The 19635-nt window shown below is 36.1% G+C and overlaps 2 protein-coding genes across 3 annotated transcripts in view; one reads left to right on the forward strand and one right to left on the reverse strand.

The window, feature by feature from the left end:
* LOC114291055 (ABC transporter C family member 12) overlaps positions 1–19635 on the forward strand; it is an 81426-nt gene that overhangs the window by 52430 nt on the left and 9361 nt on the right. Inside the window, 9 exon segments of the mRNA XM_082909623.1 lie at positions 1548–1748; positions 1871–1969; positions 2091–2243; positions 2658–3061; positions 7257–7437; positions 7722–7976; positions 7979–8047; positions 9186–9942; positions 11733–11854. Of these exon segments, the coding sequence (XP_082765749.1) occupies positions 1548–1748; positions 1871–1969; positions 2091–2243; positions 2658–3061; positions 7257–7437; positions 7722–7976; positions 7979–8047; positions 9186–9942; positions 11733–11854 (2241 nt within the window).
* The window catches only part of LOC145813725 (uncharacterized), an 80364-nt gene that overhangs the window by 39454 nt on the left and 21275 nt on the right, over positions 1–19635 (reverse strand). Inside the window, exon 4 of one of the 2 annotated variants that reach the window (XM_082909621.1) lies at positions 18417–18484. The exons of the other annotated variant lie outside the window; for it this stretch is intronic. Within the exon in view, the coding sequence (XP_082765747.1) occupies positions 18434–18484 (51 nt within the window). The 3' untranslated portion in view covers positions 18417–18433. Of the gene's footprint in view, positions 1–18416; positions 18485–19635 lie in introns of those variants that run through there. 2 annotated transcript variants of the gene reach the window in all.

Here is a 19635-nt window from a genome sequence, read left to right on the forward strand (position 1 = left end):
TAATCACCAAGCTAAATTACCAGAATCACCAGAATGAACAAATAGGTACAGTACTGGAACAAAATCAGCAATGCTGCGCCAAACAGATGAACAAAATCACTCGAAAATCCAACAAAACAGCAAAGCCAGCTCTGAAACAGCTCTCTAGGGCAATTTCGGCTCCCACAGAGTTGATTGCAAGAAGAAACTTCAGCTAATGGGCTATACCACAGATTGAAGAAAATACCACCAAAAACTCGAAAAACATTCAAAAATTGAAAACTTGCATCAAATGGTCCCAAAAATTCCACAAAAGTCATCATCATCATCAGAGGGAGAAAATGACCTTGGGAGGTCAATCTGGTCCGTACAAATTACGATGTCATGCTGATGTCATCGTACAAAGGATGACATCAGCACATATTGTCACCTCAGAATAATCCCAAGAGTCTAATGAACACTTGATAGGGCAGAATTGATGCTCTAATACCAAGTTAGAATGTAAAAATATGTAAAACTATGATTCGGGTTAGAGAGAGAGAAGAAAAGAAGGCTGCGTTATATTGAATATATATTTGTAAGTTCTTAAAATAAACCTAAAACCATCAGCACATATTTATAAAACATACCACCTAACAATATGACCACAGTACCCACAACTTAACACAAAAATAACATAGAACATATAACTATTCTAACACTCAACAAAGTAAATTTTGACATTCATAGCGCTTTTTAGTCCTTCGTGCTTACTTATTTTGGTTTGTCTAAGCATTGTGTTCTCTCTATTATAGAATATATAATGGAGCTGTCAAAGCATCATGTATCTTTTGGGTGTTTATAAATATAGCATATTTGTATCAAAGATAATCATAAGAGGTTCATGGGGAATCTATAGGAAGTAGCAGTTATCTAAAGAAACTTGCTAGTGACGTGAACAGATTAAGAAAGCAATCAAAAGAAAAAGTGGCTGTCATGAATCTCTACATACAAATAGTTCGAACTTAACATGTAGGAATAATTAGGATTTAAAAGCATTTGGACTTCAGAAAGATGAGAGATATATTCCAAGTTACTTAACATTCATAATGATTTTTCACTTTTTATCTTGGAACTTTTTTTAATCAGCATCTTTACAAAAAGGTTGGGGGGAGGCTGTCTACCTAGTACCTACTCTCTCTCCCACACCTACCGTAAGCAAGAGCCTTGTGCACTGTGTATAACCTTTTCCTTAGTCCCCTGATAGGGAAAGATGGACGGTGAATGTTGTTATGTGAACTAGAGTGAAACACAGAATTTTATAAGACATATTTCAGCCCTACTTGTCTAATGGTCAAGGTTTACCATTTATGCATCAACAAGAAAATGTTACAGTTGCCTGCCAAAAAAATAAAGAAGTGAAAATAAAATAAAGGAAACGGTAAACTACTTCAGCTGTGAAGCCATTACCTTTCCACTGGATAGTTACACGAGTTCAATCTTCTCATATACTGATAACATTAGCAATCCTGTGACTTTTAGGATTTATGTTTCCTGTATTTTTATGTATATATATACATTTTTTTCAGGCAGAAAACCCCACATTAGCAAACATCAATTTGGACATCCCAGTTGGTAGTCTAGTTGCAGTTATTGGTGGTACTGGAGAAGGAAAGACGTCTTTTATATCGGCAATGATTGGGGAGCTTCCGCCGGTAGTAGATGCAAGTGTTGTCATCAGAGGATCTGTTGCTTATGTTCCCCAAATTTCATGGATTTTCAATGCTACTGTGAGTTACAGCATGCTCATCCTCAATCAAAACTATGTCCTGCAGCTGAAAATTTGTTATATTAAAAATGCTCAGGATTTATGATCATTCACATTTTTAATGAGCAAATCTTATCCTTGCAGGTACGCGAGAACATATTATTTGGATCTAACTTTGAACCAGCCAGATACTGGAAGGCAATAGATGTAACTGCATTGCAGCATGACCTTGACTTACTTCCTGTTAAGTATAATGTTATATGATTGTGATTAGTTTTCATTAACATGATATGTGATGGAATGCTGTCATTACATTAAAATGGATCCTGGACCTGAATTTCTTGTGTATTTAATGCTTTTTCAGGGTCGCGATCTTACAGAGATTGGTGAAAGAGGGGTGAATATTAGTGGGGGACAAAAGCAAAGGGTTTCCATGGCTAGGGCTGTATATTCAAATGCAGATGTATACATATTTGATGACCCTTTAAGTGCTCTAGATGCCCATGTTGGTCGACAGGTAAACATTGCATGTTTAAGCAATATATTGTCACCTACCTAGTTAGAGAGTACGAAAATTTTTATAGTTAAAATGGTTTACTTTGACTTAGAGTGTCATTTGTGCTGAGATTATACCATATACTTTATGGAAAAAGGTCTCTGAAACTCTTTGTTGCTAACTCTTCGTACTTGTAAACAAGCTAAATTTACTGAAATATACCTTCCGGAAGAATAATCAGAAAACTGAGATGACTTTCTGTTTCATCTCTCCTTTATTTCTCTTCAGAATATTGCTCATGTTTTCTAAACATCTAAACATTATCTTGGGTCATAATTATCACTGAATTGGCTCTTGAATCTTCTCAACTTTGTTAATCATTAGTTTTTTTTTTTTTTGGTTCTTGGTCTAATCTCCAGTATCAATTTCCTCCAGGTTTTTAACAACTGTATCAAAGGCGAGTTGCAAGGGAAAACCAGAGTGCTTGTCACAAACCAGCTACATTTTCTTCCTCAGGTAGATAAAGTCATATTAATATCTGAAGGTATGGTCAAAGAGGAGGGAACATTCGAGGAGCTTTCTAGAAGTGGAACATTGTTCAAAAAGCTCATGGAGAATGCAGGGAAAATGGAAGAACATGTGGATGAAAAGGAATATGGTGATGAAATGGAAGATGGAATTAATCTTGATTATAAATCCTCGAAGCCTGCTGATAATGGTGTGCCGAATGCTTTTCCAAAAAGTGTGAACTCAAAAAATAAAAGGAAAGAAGGAAAATCTGTTCTTATAAAGCAGGAAGAACGAGAGACAGGTGTTGTCAGTTGGAAAGTCTTAAAGAGGTAGTATGCTGTATCATGAAGTTTTAGTATTACATTTCTATCATACTTTGTTGTTTCTTACTGTTCAGTTGAAGTGGAACAGTATGAAAAACTTTGATTAGGGCTAGAGAGAAAGAGAGAAGAAACAAAGAGAAGACTGTCTATTAAACGTATGTTTTTAGGTTCTTGAATAAACCTAAAACCATCGGCAAATATTTATATAAAATACAATATAACCATATGACCATAGTACCCTCACTCAACACAAAAATAACATATATCACTATATATTCTAACATGCTCATTGATTTCTTGATTGCTTCTAGGGAAAACAAAATTAAATGACCAAAATTAATATGAATCTTTTCTTGAATAGGTTTGCAATTGCATGTTATTGTATGAACTTATATGACTTTAGGTAAAGTATATCTGCCTGCAAGTGATTTTGTGGTAGTTTTAAAGAAAGGAAAGGTTGTAATAAATTTTCAGAATGAGTTGTAGGTTGTAGGTTTTGGGTTCAATAAGGTAGTCAGAATGAGTTTCACTGCTGTAATAAATTTTCAAACACATTAAATAACTCATTCTGTTTCAACCTCTATGTTTCAGCTCAAAAAATAAGAATCCTAGAATACTTGATCAAAATCTCATGTTGTATGCTGGACATGTGACTGACAATGATTGAAAAGGATATCCACTGATACTGCTATATTTTTCGTATTTTCTAATAAAAACATGTGATGTTAGGGGAAAAAATCCTATTTTATAAATCCAAAACATTGACCATGATTAAAAAAATATAGAAGTAAAATAAAATGATGGTTCAGATAGGAGATCAACTTAAAGCGTGTCCTATTCTTTTGAATCTTTTTGTTGCTTATCCAAGTGACAGTTCTAATTTTTGTCTGGATTTCTTCAGCGCTATTCTGACAAAATAACAGTTCCTATGAACCTGATAAAAATCATCTTCTTTCCTTGTTTTGTGTAATCAAAGCTAAAAGTTGCAAGTTTCATTGATGTCATTATGACATAGATGTCCAATCTGAAGCTATTTTATTTTTCTAATTATAGTTTATACAGTGATGAGTCATTTAAAAAATATTGTGAAGCTTTGATTAATGGTTAAGACTTGGCCTAATAACCTTAAGATTATGGGTTCAAATCTTGGGGCCATCACTTTGTGGATTATGCCAAAGGTTAGGTGTATACTCAATTTTTCCCCTCCCAAACACATTAATGTGTACTAATTGGGCGCTGTTTTGTTATCCAACATCGTTAGGGATGTTTCTTTTTCTTTTTCTATTCTTCTTTTTTTGATGTAAAGTGGAATTCTTCGCTTAAGCAAAATGATATAGAAACATGTTTTTTAATGAACAAATTTGAGTCTTCTAACTGATATTTGGTTAAATCACTCAAATAGAGACCCTACATCCATCTTTGTCACCTTCTTGGATGCCCAGATTGTACTCAAGACAAAGATATTTTTAAGTTTACACTGCTTAAGATTAGATGTTCTAGGTTAACCTTCTTCAAGGCCAACATAAAGAAGTCCATGTGATTTTATTTGTCTTCTGCATGTGCGTCATAGCAGCTGAAGACTGTTCCTAATGAGATTGGCATTTACAGCAGTGGCAAAATTGGTAAAGCACACTGTATAATGAAAAACAGCTGAAGAAAATAGACGGAAGTATAAAGTTGGAACTTGGTTTTTGTTGAATATAGAAATTAGAGTACATAGAATCTTTTTATTTTTAGTATTATGTATATAATCTGTGATTGTGTCAATCACTGATTTAGTATTGTTTTTTTATTTATATCGTTTCCTAAATTGTATCATAAATATATTATATATACATGGCTTCTACCTCATTCATGGGTAATCCAAATAATACTTTTCATCCTTCTTGGTATCAAAGCTAGATTAAGTACCTACTAATTTTACTTCACCGGTAGGCGGCAACCTTGCCTTGGCCGCCTACCGGATCTCAACCCATTCCACTGACATATTTTCTTTCAATATCATTTCATGGTGATCTCTTCCTCTACCCACTAGTTCATTCTTATCCCAAATATCTCTATCATATTTTTTTTATTCGCAATCTATTTTTTTGTGTTTCTGTTCCACTTTGTCTTTCCCTCTATTTCAATCTCAAATAGGTTGGGGGGAGGGGGTATTATACCTATATCATGGTGAGCATGGTGATATACTATGTGAACCATCTAAGCTGCCCCCTCTGGCGCACAACCCAAGTCGCCCCATTGGCGCACCACCTAAGCTGCCCCCTTTGGCACACAACTAAAACTGCCCCTTTTGGCGCACAACTAAAGCCGCCCCCTGGCGCACTTTCTAATCAGCCGTCCTTTGGTGCACTCAGTCATTTGTTGCCATCATCATTCAACACGGCGTCATAAGTTATGTGTGCGCCACACTAGATGGTTCAACATCTAGTTCTCTACATCGGTCCGGCACGACCCCTTTAAATTATCTCGACATTGATTCTGGTTAGTCTCTATAATGGTCTGACATGATGACCCCTTAAACTATCCTGACATTAATTCCGATTAGTTCCTACAACGGTCCGGCATGACCTCGTAAACTATCCTGACATTGATTCTAATCAGTTCCTACAACTGTCTAGCATGACCTTAAACTGTCCCGACATTAGTTACGACCAGTTTCTACAATGGTCCGGCAAGACCATTAACTATCTCCCGACATTAGCTTCGGCTTTTGATGCCGACCAGGGTGTTTCCTCGCCATAGATGCTTCAGTAACTCTTCTAGGGCAGTTCAATCCCTATGTTTTTTTTGTCCTTTTCTAGGGTGTGGTGCTGATGTATTAAGTACTTTTTGGCTTTTTTTATTTAGTGGACTGCCAGATTTGTTCGGTAGCATTTATTTGGACTAACCATTGAGTTTTTTCTGGCTTCTTCTAGTCATCCATTGACAAGCTGCGATTGTTGAATATTTTCACACTAGCTTGAGAGGGAGTGTTGAATATAGAAATTAGAATACATAGAATCTTCTTATTTTTAGTATTATGTATATAATCTGTGATTGTGTCAATCACTAATTTAGTATTATTTTCTTATTAATATCGTTTCCTAAATTGTATCATGGATCTATTATATATACATGGCTTCTAACTCATTCATGGGTAAGCCAAATAATTCTTTTCATTCTTTTGTTTTGCGTTGATTGCATGCACATGCCACGCCTCAATTTTCATAATCATATCTACTCAGCTGCATAACAATAGATGAAACATCATAATTGATTCTTTGAAAAGCAGTTTGCAGATCAGTTAAACTGACACACTACACAAAGCCATTTCCAAAAAAAAGCACATTAGAAAAAATTGAATGAAATTATGGAATCTTTTTTCAACTAGATTCATTATCATTTATCCATGGGGTGGAGATTAAAAAAAGGCACTACCCTTTAATTTATTGTGAGATAGATATAGGTTAGGACATTCTTCTTATCTTCCTTCCTGATTGATACATACATACATACGTACATACATACATATACCAAACCAAACCAAACATACATATATGCCTATATTTTTATAAACTCAACAATAAGAACTTACCTTATCCCTCTAAATGCCATTATAGCAATGTTACTATGGTGGGACGAAAATTATGCTCCTGCTTTCCCTTGTCGGCCAATAACTCTTCTTGACCCTACACCTGCACACACAAAAGCAATGAGGCCCCAACGAGTTGTTTTCACCGGGTAAGTCCTCCGACGATCAGATTAGATCTCTTTTCCTTTTCTTTCTTGCTTTGTGTTAATTTCTACTACTTGCATCTATATTTTCACATACCTCTTCCTTCAGTTCTGAGTCCCTATTCATAGAATTCCTTCCTTTCAATTCTTCATCATAACCTTTAATTTTCATTATCATGTCAATTCCACTTTTTTCCTCTTGATGGGACGTCCTCCCTTATACGATATTTTCATACACCTTTTTCTCTTCAGTCGACCTCTCTTCTTCGGAAATCAAATGTTGCCAAAGAAGATGGATTTTCTTGTTCACCACAGTTACAGTAGCAATAAATGTCAATAGAGTAAGTACAGCCATATGGTGAATATTATCTATACATTGGAGGCAACTAGTTGTGCTGTACAAGGTCTCTTCCAATGTTGCCTCTTGAATCAAACCTGTTCGGAAATACCCTGCATTAATGTGTTTATATTGCTTCTCTTCCAGGTATGAAGATGCCTTAGGAGGTTTGTGGGTTGTCATGATACTGTGTATGTGCTACATTTTAACTGAAGTTCTTCGAGTCTTGAGTAGCACGTGGTTAAGTGTTTGGACAAAACAAAGCGGTGGAAGCAGTTTTGGACCAGGTTTCTTCATTCTGATTTACACACTTTTGTCATTTAGTCAGGTATTTTGACAACTTCATCTTGCAACTTACCTTCATCCTCCTGCAATTGATTATCCCAAATTTCTTTTCTGTATTGTTTATCTTATTTAACTCAATAATTTCATGTGTTTCTAATCATCTTTCCAGATATTATGTTCTTGGTTGGTAATAGTAAAACCAAGTAGGAAAGAATATCACACACACACAACATGTATATATGTTATGCACAACAATGCCTATGCACACTGGCTATGTTAGTTGAAAATAGAAAATGAGGTTTCTTACTCTGCATGTGTTGTATTCAGGTGATTGTGACACTGACAAACTCCTTTTGGTTGATTACATCAAGCCTTAAGGCGGCTAGAAAATTACATGATACCATGCTACAGTCTGTACTCAGAGCTCCTATGTTATTCTTCCATACCAATCCAATTGGGCGGGTAATCAACAGATTTGCAAGGGATGTGGGTGATATAGATCGCAATGTTGCCAGTTCTATGAATATGTTTCTCAGCCAAGTTTGGCAGCTTCTGTCAACTTTTGTGCTGATTGGCATAGTGAGAGCACGATCTCCCTCTGGGCCATAATGCCACTTCTGATTTTGTTTTATGCAGCCTATCTATATTATCAGGTTGGTTTTCTTTCTCTTCTGTTTTATTTTTTGATTTGTTGGTTTCCAAGTTGATAGCCTAAACCTACAATCCTAAGCTAACTTCTTTACCTGAACTAATTCAAAAAAGTACAGGGAACCTAACTTATTTTTCACCGATGCAGCGCCCCTTGTCCATTTTTTGAAATGTCTGAATGTAGGCACAAAGCATCGCTTACAGGAAACGCCCTAGCCCTTACTCATCTATTCATATTAGGATTCATGTTACGAGGAAGCTGGCTAACACAAAACCTCCTTATCCAGGCTTGACGGCTGTGTAAAAGATGAAGAACTAAGCATGACACAGGCAGAGTTAGAAATTTTGTTTAGCCAAAACCAGTAAAAGTGTCTATACTAGGCTAGCATATGTAGCAGCTTAAAACCTCTCAAATTGAACTTGGGATTTCCTAAAAATTCCTACTAGAAAAAGGATTTCCAAAACTAATTAAAGCACAAACATAATCCAATTAAGAACACATGTGAGCTTCTATTTGCACACCACAAAAATTCTCAGTTCACATTATTTTTCCTTTTTGATATCAACTTTCGAACAAAAAATTAATTTTTCAAATATCAACTTCGGAACAAAAACACCATTCGGTATTAGATATCCAAACAATTGATTTTTGTTCAGAAGTTGATTATCCAAAAGGCAGAAATGGTGTGGATTGAGACAAAGTACAGTGTGCAAATAGAAGCTCCCAAAAAATATAGACCCAAATAATAAAACAATTACCGAATGACCCCTGGGTTTGAAAAATTATAGAAATACCCCTGATCTGGGAAATTGCCAAAGTACCTTGATCAGAGAACTTATCCCTATTTCCATCTTTTAACTTAGATTTTTAGGGGCTGATCCTCATCAAAATAGGAGGTACATCTTTGGTCGCCATGGGAAATGTGCAGTGAGGGAAGGCAAAATAAAATAAGAAAATATGGAGATAGTATCTTAAATCTGTTCAGCCATTCCTTATACTGTATTTTTTGCAAATCAAACATTTACATAGCTTCTACATATGCTTGTCATATCAAAATTGAAAATCATCAAATATTTCTCACATTGCTCATTTCATGTCAATTGAACCCTTGACTACAAACAATATATACGTCTGTTTCGCAGAGCACAAGCCGGGAAGTAAAACACTTAGATTCCATTACCAGATCTCCAGTTTATGCACAATTTGGAGAAGCACTAAATGGTTTGTCAACGATTCGTGCCTACAAAGCATATGACCGGATGGCCAACATTAATGGAAAATCTATGGATAAGAATATCAGATTCACTCTTGTCAACATAAGTTCCAACCGCTGGCTTACCATAAGATTGGAAACATTGGGAGGCATCATAATATGGTTTACCGCAAGCTTTGCTGTCATGCAGAATGGAAAAGCAGAAAACCAGGTGGCATTCGCATCTACAATGGGTTTGCTTCTTAGTTATTCTCTAAACATCACTAATCTACTGAGTAATGTTTTAAGACAAGCAAGTAGGGCTGAAAACAGTCTAAATGCTGTTGAGCGTGTTGGCACATATATAGATTTACCTTCTGAGGCTCCAACCATCATCGAGAGCCATCGTCCACCACCTGGATGGCCTTCATTAGGATCGATTAAATTTGAAGATGTTGTCTTACGTTACAAGCCTGAACTTCCTCCTGTCTTGCATGGACTGTCCTTCACTATCTCACCAAGTGAGAAGGTAGGCATTGTAGGAAGGACTGGTGCCGGGAAATCTAGCATGGTCAATGCTTTATTTCGGATTGTAGAACTGGAAAGAGGAAAAATCTTGATTGATGATTGTGATGTTGCAAAGTTTGGGTTGACAGATCTGCGTAAAGTTTTGAGTATTATTCCACAATCACCAGTTCTTTTCTCAGGTATGCATTGTCCATAAACTAGATTGTAGAGAATATAAGTTCCAAGTATACCTTACATTTTTTTTAATTATTATATTTCTCTTGAATTGGCCCCATTTTCTTTCCTCTTTGCGTAATTGGCACTTTCTCAACATAAAAGTCATATGTCCAGTATTATTCTGTCCTCGGTTTTAAAAAATTGTTCAAGTTGATATCAGCCTTGGGATGAATAGAATGCCTCTCCTGTGGTTCAGGAAAAACTAAGATCTTGACACTCTTTCTAGAATTTCAATTTCTTACCTTATAATTGTAGAATATTGAAATTCCCTAGATACTTCTGATAAATTAACTATCTTCTGCCTATTGGCAGTCTCCCAATCACCTTTTTCTATATGTGGGTGTTGCAGCTGTTGTCTACCTATTGCATCTTAGTAGAGGGCAATATAATGACATAGAAAACACAAGAAATGGTTGTTTGCTAGGTTGTGCATTATCATGCCACCTCAGGCAAATATATATTTTCATGTACGTTTTCTTGCTTATGGTATTCTTTTGTTAACTTTTGTACATAAGGACATAAAAACGTTCTACAATCATGACATGGCTGGTATTAGTTTTGCACACGGTTCATATTTGTCACATAAATCCTATGAAAAGGATGCTAGGATGCTATGTAATATATTTGTGTATGGAAGTGCAGGGTTGGCCCTGGCCCAAGGCAAGGCCGCCTTGGGCCCCCAAATTTTGTCAAATTTTAACTCTTATGAGATTTGTGGGTTTAAAAATTACAACCCAAATTATCTAATTTAACTTCACAATCGAAATTAAAGATCCGTAGAGCATCTCCAACCACCCTTCATTACTTTTATTCTAAATTTGAATGAAAAACTTGAATTGATTTAAACTACTCCAACCCTTTCATCAAAGTTTTTTCATAATCTCAAAAAAAAAAAAAAACTTCTCTTACCGCAAATTTCCATTTTCATCAAATTTGATGAAAAAAAAAAATCTCCAATGCTTTATCTTTTTGAATTTTCATCAAATTCAAATTTGATTAAAAATAAAAATAAAATAAAAAATTCTCCATTGATTTAATAAACATTTGATGAAAGGGTGTGGGATTAGTTAAAAAAAATTACGAGTACTAAATTACCATTTTTCGACAACTTTTTTTTTAATGATTATGTATACATACATTAATACTATACTCTTAAAAATTAACTCAAAAAATATATTTATATATCTCATTCATTCTAGGTATGGCTCACATTAAAGTAACTTTGAATATACATTATACACCTTCAAGGTAAAATTTTGAATAAATAGTTTTTTTTATACATAAAGGGCCCCAATTTTAAGATTTCACCTTGGGCCCCAAAAATCTCAGGGCTGGCCTTGATGGAAGGCCTTCCATTATAGATACCACTCAAGCTAGGCATATGTGAATATGCACAAACTCAAGGAAAAAAAGTGTCAAGTAATCAAACATATGGATTTACAATAACTTAACAACTGACAATTTACGAAAGTCTCATCTTGAAATGTCTGGATCAATGACAAATTATTGTCTATGTTAACTAAATTGACAATCAAATAGTTTGATAGTCTGCAGTGCTCCTCAATCTTTCCATTAGGCATCTTGAGTACAGCTCTATGGCTATACCAAGTTACACTTGTTTATAATAACTTCCCACTATATTTTTCAAACTAATATTTGTTAATGTAACTTATTCCTTTTTTCCTTGTCACAAAAATGTGTTGTGAAAAAAACTTCCAATAGTGACTAATTAACACTCATTTTATTTGGCTAGGGACCATCCGATTTAATCTTGATCCTTTCAGTGAACACAATGACGCTGACCTTTGGGAGGCTTTAGAGCGTGCTCATCTAAAGGATGTCATCAGAAGGAATGCTTTTGGTTTGGATGCTGAGGTATAAGCTTAATTTCTCTTTGCTCAATCTTTTTTTTTTTTTTTTTACCTTTTTTTTTTTACCTAAATGCTACTAGATATTGGATAAAAGGTGTTCACGCAAGGAGATTCAATCTTCGTACTGATAATCTTGTTTTTCTCTTTTTGTGATCAGTGCAAATGTTTAAAGTGTCTAGGTTGTAGGCATGAACAACTTGATTTTTTCTTGTTCAATGCATTTTCTATACTCTAGATCAATGCTCTAAGCCATGGATTGTTCGACAAACCGGAAAAGGTACCAGGTCAAGGGTCACTAGTTCAACGTCAAGTCAAGCGAAATCGAACCGTGATGTCATAATTATCTCATAAATATATTAAAAATAAATTTAAAAATATAAGCATTAAAAACATTAATTATTTTATATTTTAACGTACATATATGCTACGTTACATGGACTCAGGTATGGGTGTCAAGTGTAGGTATGTATCTAGAGGTCAGACTCATCAAACCACAAATTTAAGGATACGTGGACTCGGCAAAAAAATGTCGTATTTTTATATTTTTAATCAAGTATGTGAGATAAAATAGTGTTGTAAGTAATTTATAGTGTCAAAAAGGCATTTATAGCAATTATACAATAATATGTTCATAATAATAGTGTTAAATACAATTATATAAGAAGTGTCTGATTAAAATTATCCGACACATATCCCATACCCTAGTCTAAGTGTCGTGTGTCCTACACAAGTATTTAATTTATATTGAAGAGTTCGTGTAACATAGCATATATGTTAATCAAATATATAAGTTTATACATATATATTGTTTGTAGTCAAATTAATTGAAGTTGTGTTTAGACAAAATGGGCATAATGTAATAAATAAATTATATTTGCCATAGCTAAACAAAGCAAGGTGATGGCTTGGTGGTCAAAATCCAAGCTTCTATGGATAAGGTTCTAAGTTTGAGACCTCAAAGCTTATGTTTTTGTTTGTACCCTATTTGGCACGACCAATAGTGTAACGCCCTCAAAATAATAACATTAAACCCATCAAATAAGACATGCATTGACATATAAACTAACCACATTCTTTTATTCATTAGAGTTTTATTACATAAGTATTACATGTTAACATCAAAACAAAATGCCTTACAGGCTTACAGCTTTCCAAGTTAACACTTGGTTACAAACAAAGAGTACTAACTCGTTTACACAAAAAGCCCTTGGCTTGAAGTTACATGTAATACATCAAAAGTTAAGCAACAAAGTATGCCCGCTACTAGCCTCCCAGCTATGTCCTTGGAGGTGGCATGTTTCCTGCACCTGAAAATGATATTCCCATATAGGGTGAGCCACAGCCCAGTAGAAATACACTAAACCAACCATGAACAATGCCTAAAATATTAGCAATTGATAGATGGCCAACACTGATACAATCACATAAATCATATATTTATGTCAAACGACTTACAAGTCCCAATTACTTTTCATTTCCCCTTTTTCAACAAATAAGCATGCTAGCTCTTTCATCATTTCCACAGATATGTATAAAAACTATATCCCACATTCAGATAAGCATATAAGCTATATCCACATTCATAAATAGATATGTATATTAACAATATCCACAGATAAGCATATGAGCTATATCCACACATCACAAAGATAAGCATATAAGCTCTATCTTCACTTCTAGACAAGCATATGAGCTGTATCTACGGAGTTCATCCCCTATCTTCTCTCAACACTAACCGGTTTAGAGGTACATCCCCTATCTTCCCCTAAACCGCGGAGTACATCCCCTACACATAACGTATACAAACACATTGGTTCTATATACAATCACCCAATACATACAATTAATGTATTCTATCAACCGTCAAATTCCATGACACACTTCATTGATTAGTTTCAGTTTGCCTAATCATCATGCCTTGTCTACAACAATCACGACTATCCTCCACCGATAGCCCAAAGCAGTTATTTCTATACAGAAAGTAAATACACAATGGATATTCAATCAACATTTCATTTCTTCATTCTTCTCAATTAATTATCCCAATTAATTAAACAATGTAATTAGGTCAATTCCCATAATTAACATTTCAACCCTTAGGTCCCATTTTCATCAATGATTTAACAATCATTCCATTTTTCTATGCCAAACATGCATCTAGGTTTATTATGAATAAAACCCCAACTTTTATAAAATTACACAAAAGCCCCAAACTTTCACAAAATTACCAAACCAAGCCCAACATCTCAAAATACCAAAATTTAAAGACAAAACCCATAGAGAGGAGTAGGATATCCCTACCTTGAAGTTTTAGCCAAAAAGGAGATGAAAACTCGAAGATCAACGTGCTCCAAATCCAAACTTTTTCAGATTAAATCGAAGCTCTCAACACCCTCTATCTTTTTAACAAAGGCCCTAGGCTAGATTCACACCCTAGGGAGATCAAATCTTAGAGAGAGTGCAAGTTTAGAGAGAGAGAGTGTCAGATTAAGGGTTTTGGATCAAAAAGAAAGTGAAAAAGTGATGTTTTAGACGCTGCTGTCCGCTGATATAAAACACGCTCGCTCGAGCAAAGTCTTGGTCGCTCGAGCGACCAAACACAGAAAACTCTCGCTCGAGCCAAGAAGTTCTCGATCGAGCGAAGAAAAATCCAGACCGCTCGAGCGAAGAAAGCTCGCTCGAGCCAAGAAATGCAACTCTCAGGTCCAGAACCAGGTGCAACCGCTCGCTCGAGCGAGCCACTCTGGCTCGACCCACCATACTCGAACCCCACTCTCGCTCGAGCGACCAACTCCTCGCTCGAGCGAAGGTCCAAAATTCTGGGCAGCAACACTAGACTCCCGAACACAACCAACCTGTAACAAACCTGCCTAACACATCCTATAACTCAAATATGATGAAAAAGGAATGTAAACACGATAATAACCAACTACCAACATCCACGGACACATGTCCGGATCACTGTACAATAAGGGTAAACCCGAGATCGCTATAAATAGGAGGCCGCCACGTGGCATGAAGTTACAAATAAAAGAGTGGTGGTTATGGGTGAACCCGTGGGGCTCAATGTGAGAATATTAGCTTGATTGTGTAAATATATTAGATTGATTGTGTGAATATTAGATTTGTTCTTATTTCCCATTTTAGTCTTGGGTCTAGAATTACTATATAAATCAGATGTACTATTTGTATTTTACATATTGAAATATACAAGTTTATTCATAAACTTTCATGGTATCAGAGCCGTGTGCGAAAACCCTAGCCGTGTTTTCTGTTCGTTCAACCTCTTTTTTGATCCTCCTAACTTGCACATATCAAAATTAGGATCAACCTCCGATCTCATCGGAATCGCCACCCACCCAATACTGGAATGTTGATTCAACCCCTTTGTTCTCAAACCCTTGTTCACATATTTGAAGCTCATTACCTCGTGACCTGTCTGCTTCGCAGCCCCTGAATCACGACCCCTCACAACAGTTTGCCTCAAATCGCCACCCATCTGGTGTTCATGACCTCCGTGTCTCACCTCTGCTTCTTGCATCTAGCGCATCTGGCTTGCCGACTTGGGATTATCTCTTTGTGTGGTCTCTCTGTGTTTGTGACCCCTGATTGACCCACAAATATTGACTCTATTGGTAAAGTTTTTAGTTTATTACAAATTGCCACATTTGTAGGTCTAATTTCAATTGAGCCCCTGTTGAGAGATTTTACACTCTTTGTTTACTACCACTCTTACGATGTCGGACAACAAAATTCAAGCCATCAGTTGCAAACTCATTGCTGTCAACTATGCTTATTGGGCTTATGAAGAATTTTCTTCTCGGTCGAAAAAAATTAGGGTATGTCTCTGGTTCTATTTCTCGTTCATCGAATTTGAAAAATGAAGGATATCTAACTACTTATGACACTTGGGATTATGACAACACCCAAGTTCTGACTTAGTTTCAGAACTCTATGGAAGGTTGTATTGGGATGATGTTTTTCAAATACACTACTACTAAGGAGGTGTGGAACTATTTACTGGGAGTTTATCAGCAGTCTAACTTTCTCAAGCGGTATGAGTTGCAATCAGCCATTCAGAGTGCTAGTTAGCAGTATCGGTCTATTCAAGATTTCTACATTGAGATAATGGGTCTCTGGGATCAGCTAGCCCTCATGTAACCATCTAGCATTAAGGTACTTGATGCTTATTTGCAGTTTCGTGAGGAACGTTGTTTGGTGTAGTTCTTAACCGTTCTCCTCTCCCTTCTGTGGATTCTATAGTTCGTGAGCTCTTGTCAGAGGAAACTCTTCCCAAGACGGCCAGTCAAGCTCTATCTCCATCTGTCTTCTTGGCTTGTACTCAGCCTCTACTATTGTCGACCCCATCTACACATCTGCTGCAATTGGAAGTATGACTGTCCCAAGAAGGGACGTCTGCTTGCTTTGTCTTCTCAGCAGTCTCAGACCCAATTCTGCGCTCTTTCTCTGAGTACTTTTCGGCCTCCCGAAGCTTATACTGCATCTGCTCTAGCTCTTGATCCTGACTTGGCTTCCTTGATTGTTCAATTTACTCAGCTTTAGCATATATTGACTACTTCCCAACTATCCCCGTCTACCTCCACTCTTCCTTCTCTTCCGCACCTTCGAAATTAAGAATCTGGGCCCATTGCGGATTTTCTTAGTATTATTAAGGTAGTTTTTTCTCCCAAGAGTTATTTTGGCTTAGACCAAGTATGTGAATGAAGTTATTCACCGTGTCGGTCTCACTGATACTAACCAATTGAGCTTAATGTAAAGCTTCATTATACTGTTGGTGTCCCAATGGATGATCTTACCTCATATTGCAAGCTTGTTGGTTCCTTGGTCTATTTAACTCTCACTCGTCCTGATCTTTCATATGTTGTTCATGTGATCATCTAATTTGTCTCTGCTCGTTCCATGCATTAGGCAGCCTTGGTTTGAATCCTCCACTATCTCTGAGCTACTATCTCTTAGGGTTTGTTATTGTCATCCACTTCTTTTTTAGATTTGGTAGCCTATGCTAATTTTGATTAGGATGGTGATGTCATTGACCGCAAGTCCATTTCTAGTTTCTATATGTTTTTTTGGTGATCCTTGATTTCTTGGAAAAGCAAGAAACAAACTATTGTTGCTCATTCTACTGTCGAGGCTGGGTATTGTGCTATGGCCCATGCCACTACTGAGATTGTCTAGCTTCGTTGTCTCTTGTATGATTTAACTGTTCCTCAATCCTCTTTGACTTCTCGCTACTGTGACAACCGCAATGCTACACAAATTGTTCATAGCATTGTTTTTCATGAGCACATGAAGCACATTGAGATTGATCGTCACTTTGTCGGCCAGTATCTGTAATTTGGCTCAACTTTGCTTCCGTTCGATCCATCTACGCTGCAACTTCTTGATTTCTTTACCAAGACTCACATTACTGCTCGGTTTCGATTTTCTCTTGACAAACTCTTCGTGTTTTCTTCTAAAACACCTTAAGCTTGAGAAGGGGGGAGGGGGGGGGGTTGTATGAGAATATTAGATTTATTGTTTCCTATTTTCGTCTTAGGTCTAGGATTGCTATATAAATCAAATTGTACTCTTTGTATTTTACGCATTGAAATATACAAGTTTATTCAGAAACTTACACTCAAATGATGATTGGGTCAACTCGTAGAAGTTGCACCCTGGTCTATCCATAGCAACAAACAAAGGGTTAGACTTGGTCAAAGAGGCAATTACGGATCCTTGGTTTTCAAGAAGCAACTAGAGATCTTGTCCCAATTTTCTCTCAACACTTTTAGGCAGCTATAAATAGAGAAGTAAATTACTGTCACAACCCCAACCCACCCCAAATAGGATCGTGTAATGACCGGCCAATAGTTCTTGACTACCAAAGGCCTACTAAACAAAAAACAAGTTGGACTCTTAACATAATTGGGGCAAAATTAATTAAGAGAGTGTGTAAGCCTTTAATTTCTTATATTGAGTCCATTTAGAACATCCATTCAGAGCAGTGAATATCTATATGAAATGAAAGCGTACATTCTTCTTGAATAATTATCTGTACTATTAAATGACTAAATAATAAAATAGAATACAATACTCAACATAACTTTACAAATCCGATACAAGAAACGTAAAACCGGCTTCTAACTAAACTTTTCCTTGGTGCTCAAACTCTTCTCACCTAAGGGAGAGGGGTGAGCCATTGCCCAGTAAATAGTAATACAATAAAGTGGTAAATGAATGAACACTAACAAATTTTATCGAAACCAAGAACGTGATCATTTTGAACATAATATAGCTTTGCACATGAAAATAAAGCTTAACTTGCAAGCATATACATAGCGACGAACATTCTCAAGGCACTTCAAATCAAATACAAGGTGCCACAGCAGGTGGCGAAAAGCTCAGTTGGCAAGAGGTTATTGGCACGATTCCCAATAACAAACAAGTTCCAAGATGTCATCTTAATACATGATACAAAAATATATGATGTTCATTCATAGCAAAACAATAATTAGCTTTCATAAACATACCATACGTTTGCATTTCGAATCATAGTTTTTAAGAAGCACAACTTACTATACTACTACTCACAAATGGCTCCATAGACAAGGGTATAGACTTCTTCAAGCTTGACCTATACGAAACAGGAAACAAACATTGAAATACTAGATAACTTGTAAGCTTCTTATATTCACTTAAACGTATGATTTAGTAGTTCTCTTTTCTACTTATGCATAATTCAAGTGGGTTTCTAATTATGTTAACCTTGTGTCCAGGTCTAAAACATGTATAAAAGTATCCAAAGAGAGAAAAATGAGTGAAAAGTAGTTCAGGACTTGCTAAATTTGGTCAGTCTGCTCAAGCGAACTTTCCACCACTTGAGCAGTGAAATGATTTCCCCAGAATTACAGGCCTGCAAACAAGATTCTGAGGACCCTCTCATGTTCGCTCAAGCGGTGCCCTAACTGCTCGAGCGGTTAACCGACTTCTTCAAACTTAACCAACTTGCAAAACTCAAAGTATTGAGAGTTCAACATCTTCGCTTGAGCAGTCTTCATACTGCTCGAGCAGTCTGAAACAAAAACTTGCTGTATGAAAAATCCAGCCCTGTTCTAAGTGTTCTACCTACATTTTTCCTTGAGCTAGGCTTGTGAAACTTAATCTAAATCATGCAAAATCCTCAAAAAACTTGAAAATAAGATTGTTTTGTAAATCAAAAACATTAAAACTTCCTTCATTTTCAAGAATCAAGGTTGAGACTTTGAAATTTTCCTAGTATTTGAGAAAACTCTCTTTTCATGCAATCTATCTCTTTCTTTCTTCCTAGCGAGGATTTCAGCCACCAAACTCACCAAAACCAAAGAAACAACCAAAAGTAGATGTCGAAATACATCAAGAACACCATAAACTATCTCAAACAAGGATGAATACCTAACTTTCTTTTTAATTCCTCACCTAGCTTAACTTTTCTTATTCTTTTACATATTTCTCCATTTTTAAACCAAATTGATCCTAGTTTCTTCCAATTGTTAGATGTTAGGAGCGTTTACTACAAGAATTAGGGATGGATTCATACCTTAGAACACTTCTTGGTTGAGTTTTTGGTTGATTTTTCTTAACCTTTTCCTTTTTCCCTTCTTTCTTTCTTTCTTTCTTTCTTTCTTTTCTCCTCCTTTCTCTCTTTCTTTGGACTTCTATAGGTTCTATACCTCTACAGAACTCATCTCCTTTTATTTGATTAGAACATAAGGCTTTATTCAGTGTGGCAAAAATCGTACAAGGTTA

Source organism: Camellia sinensis, chromosome 15, assembly GCF_055761805.1.
Source record: "Camellia sinensis isolate YWXY chromosome 15, ASM5576180v1, whole genome shotgun sequence".
Lineage (NCBI taxonomy): Eukaryota > Viridiplantae > Streptophyta > Magnoliopsida > Ericales > Theaceae > Camellia > Camellia sinensis.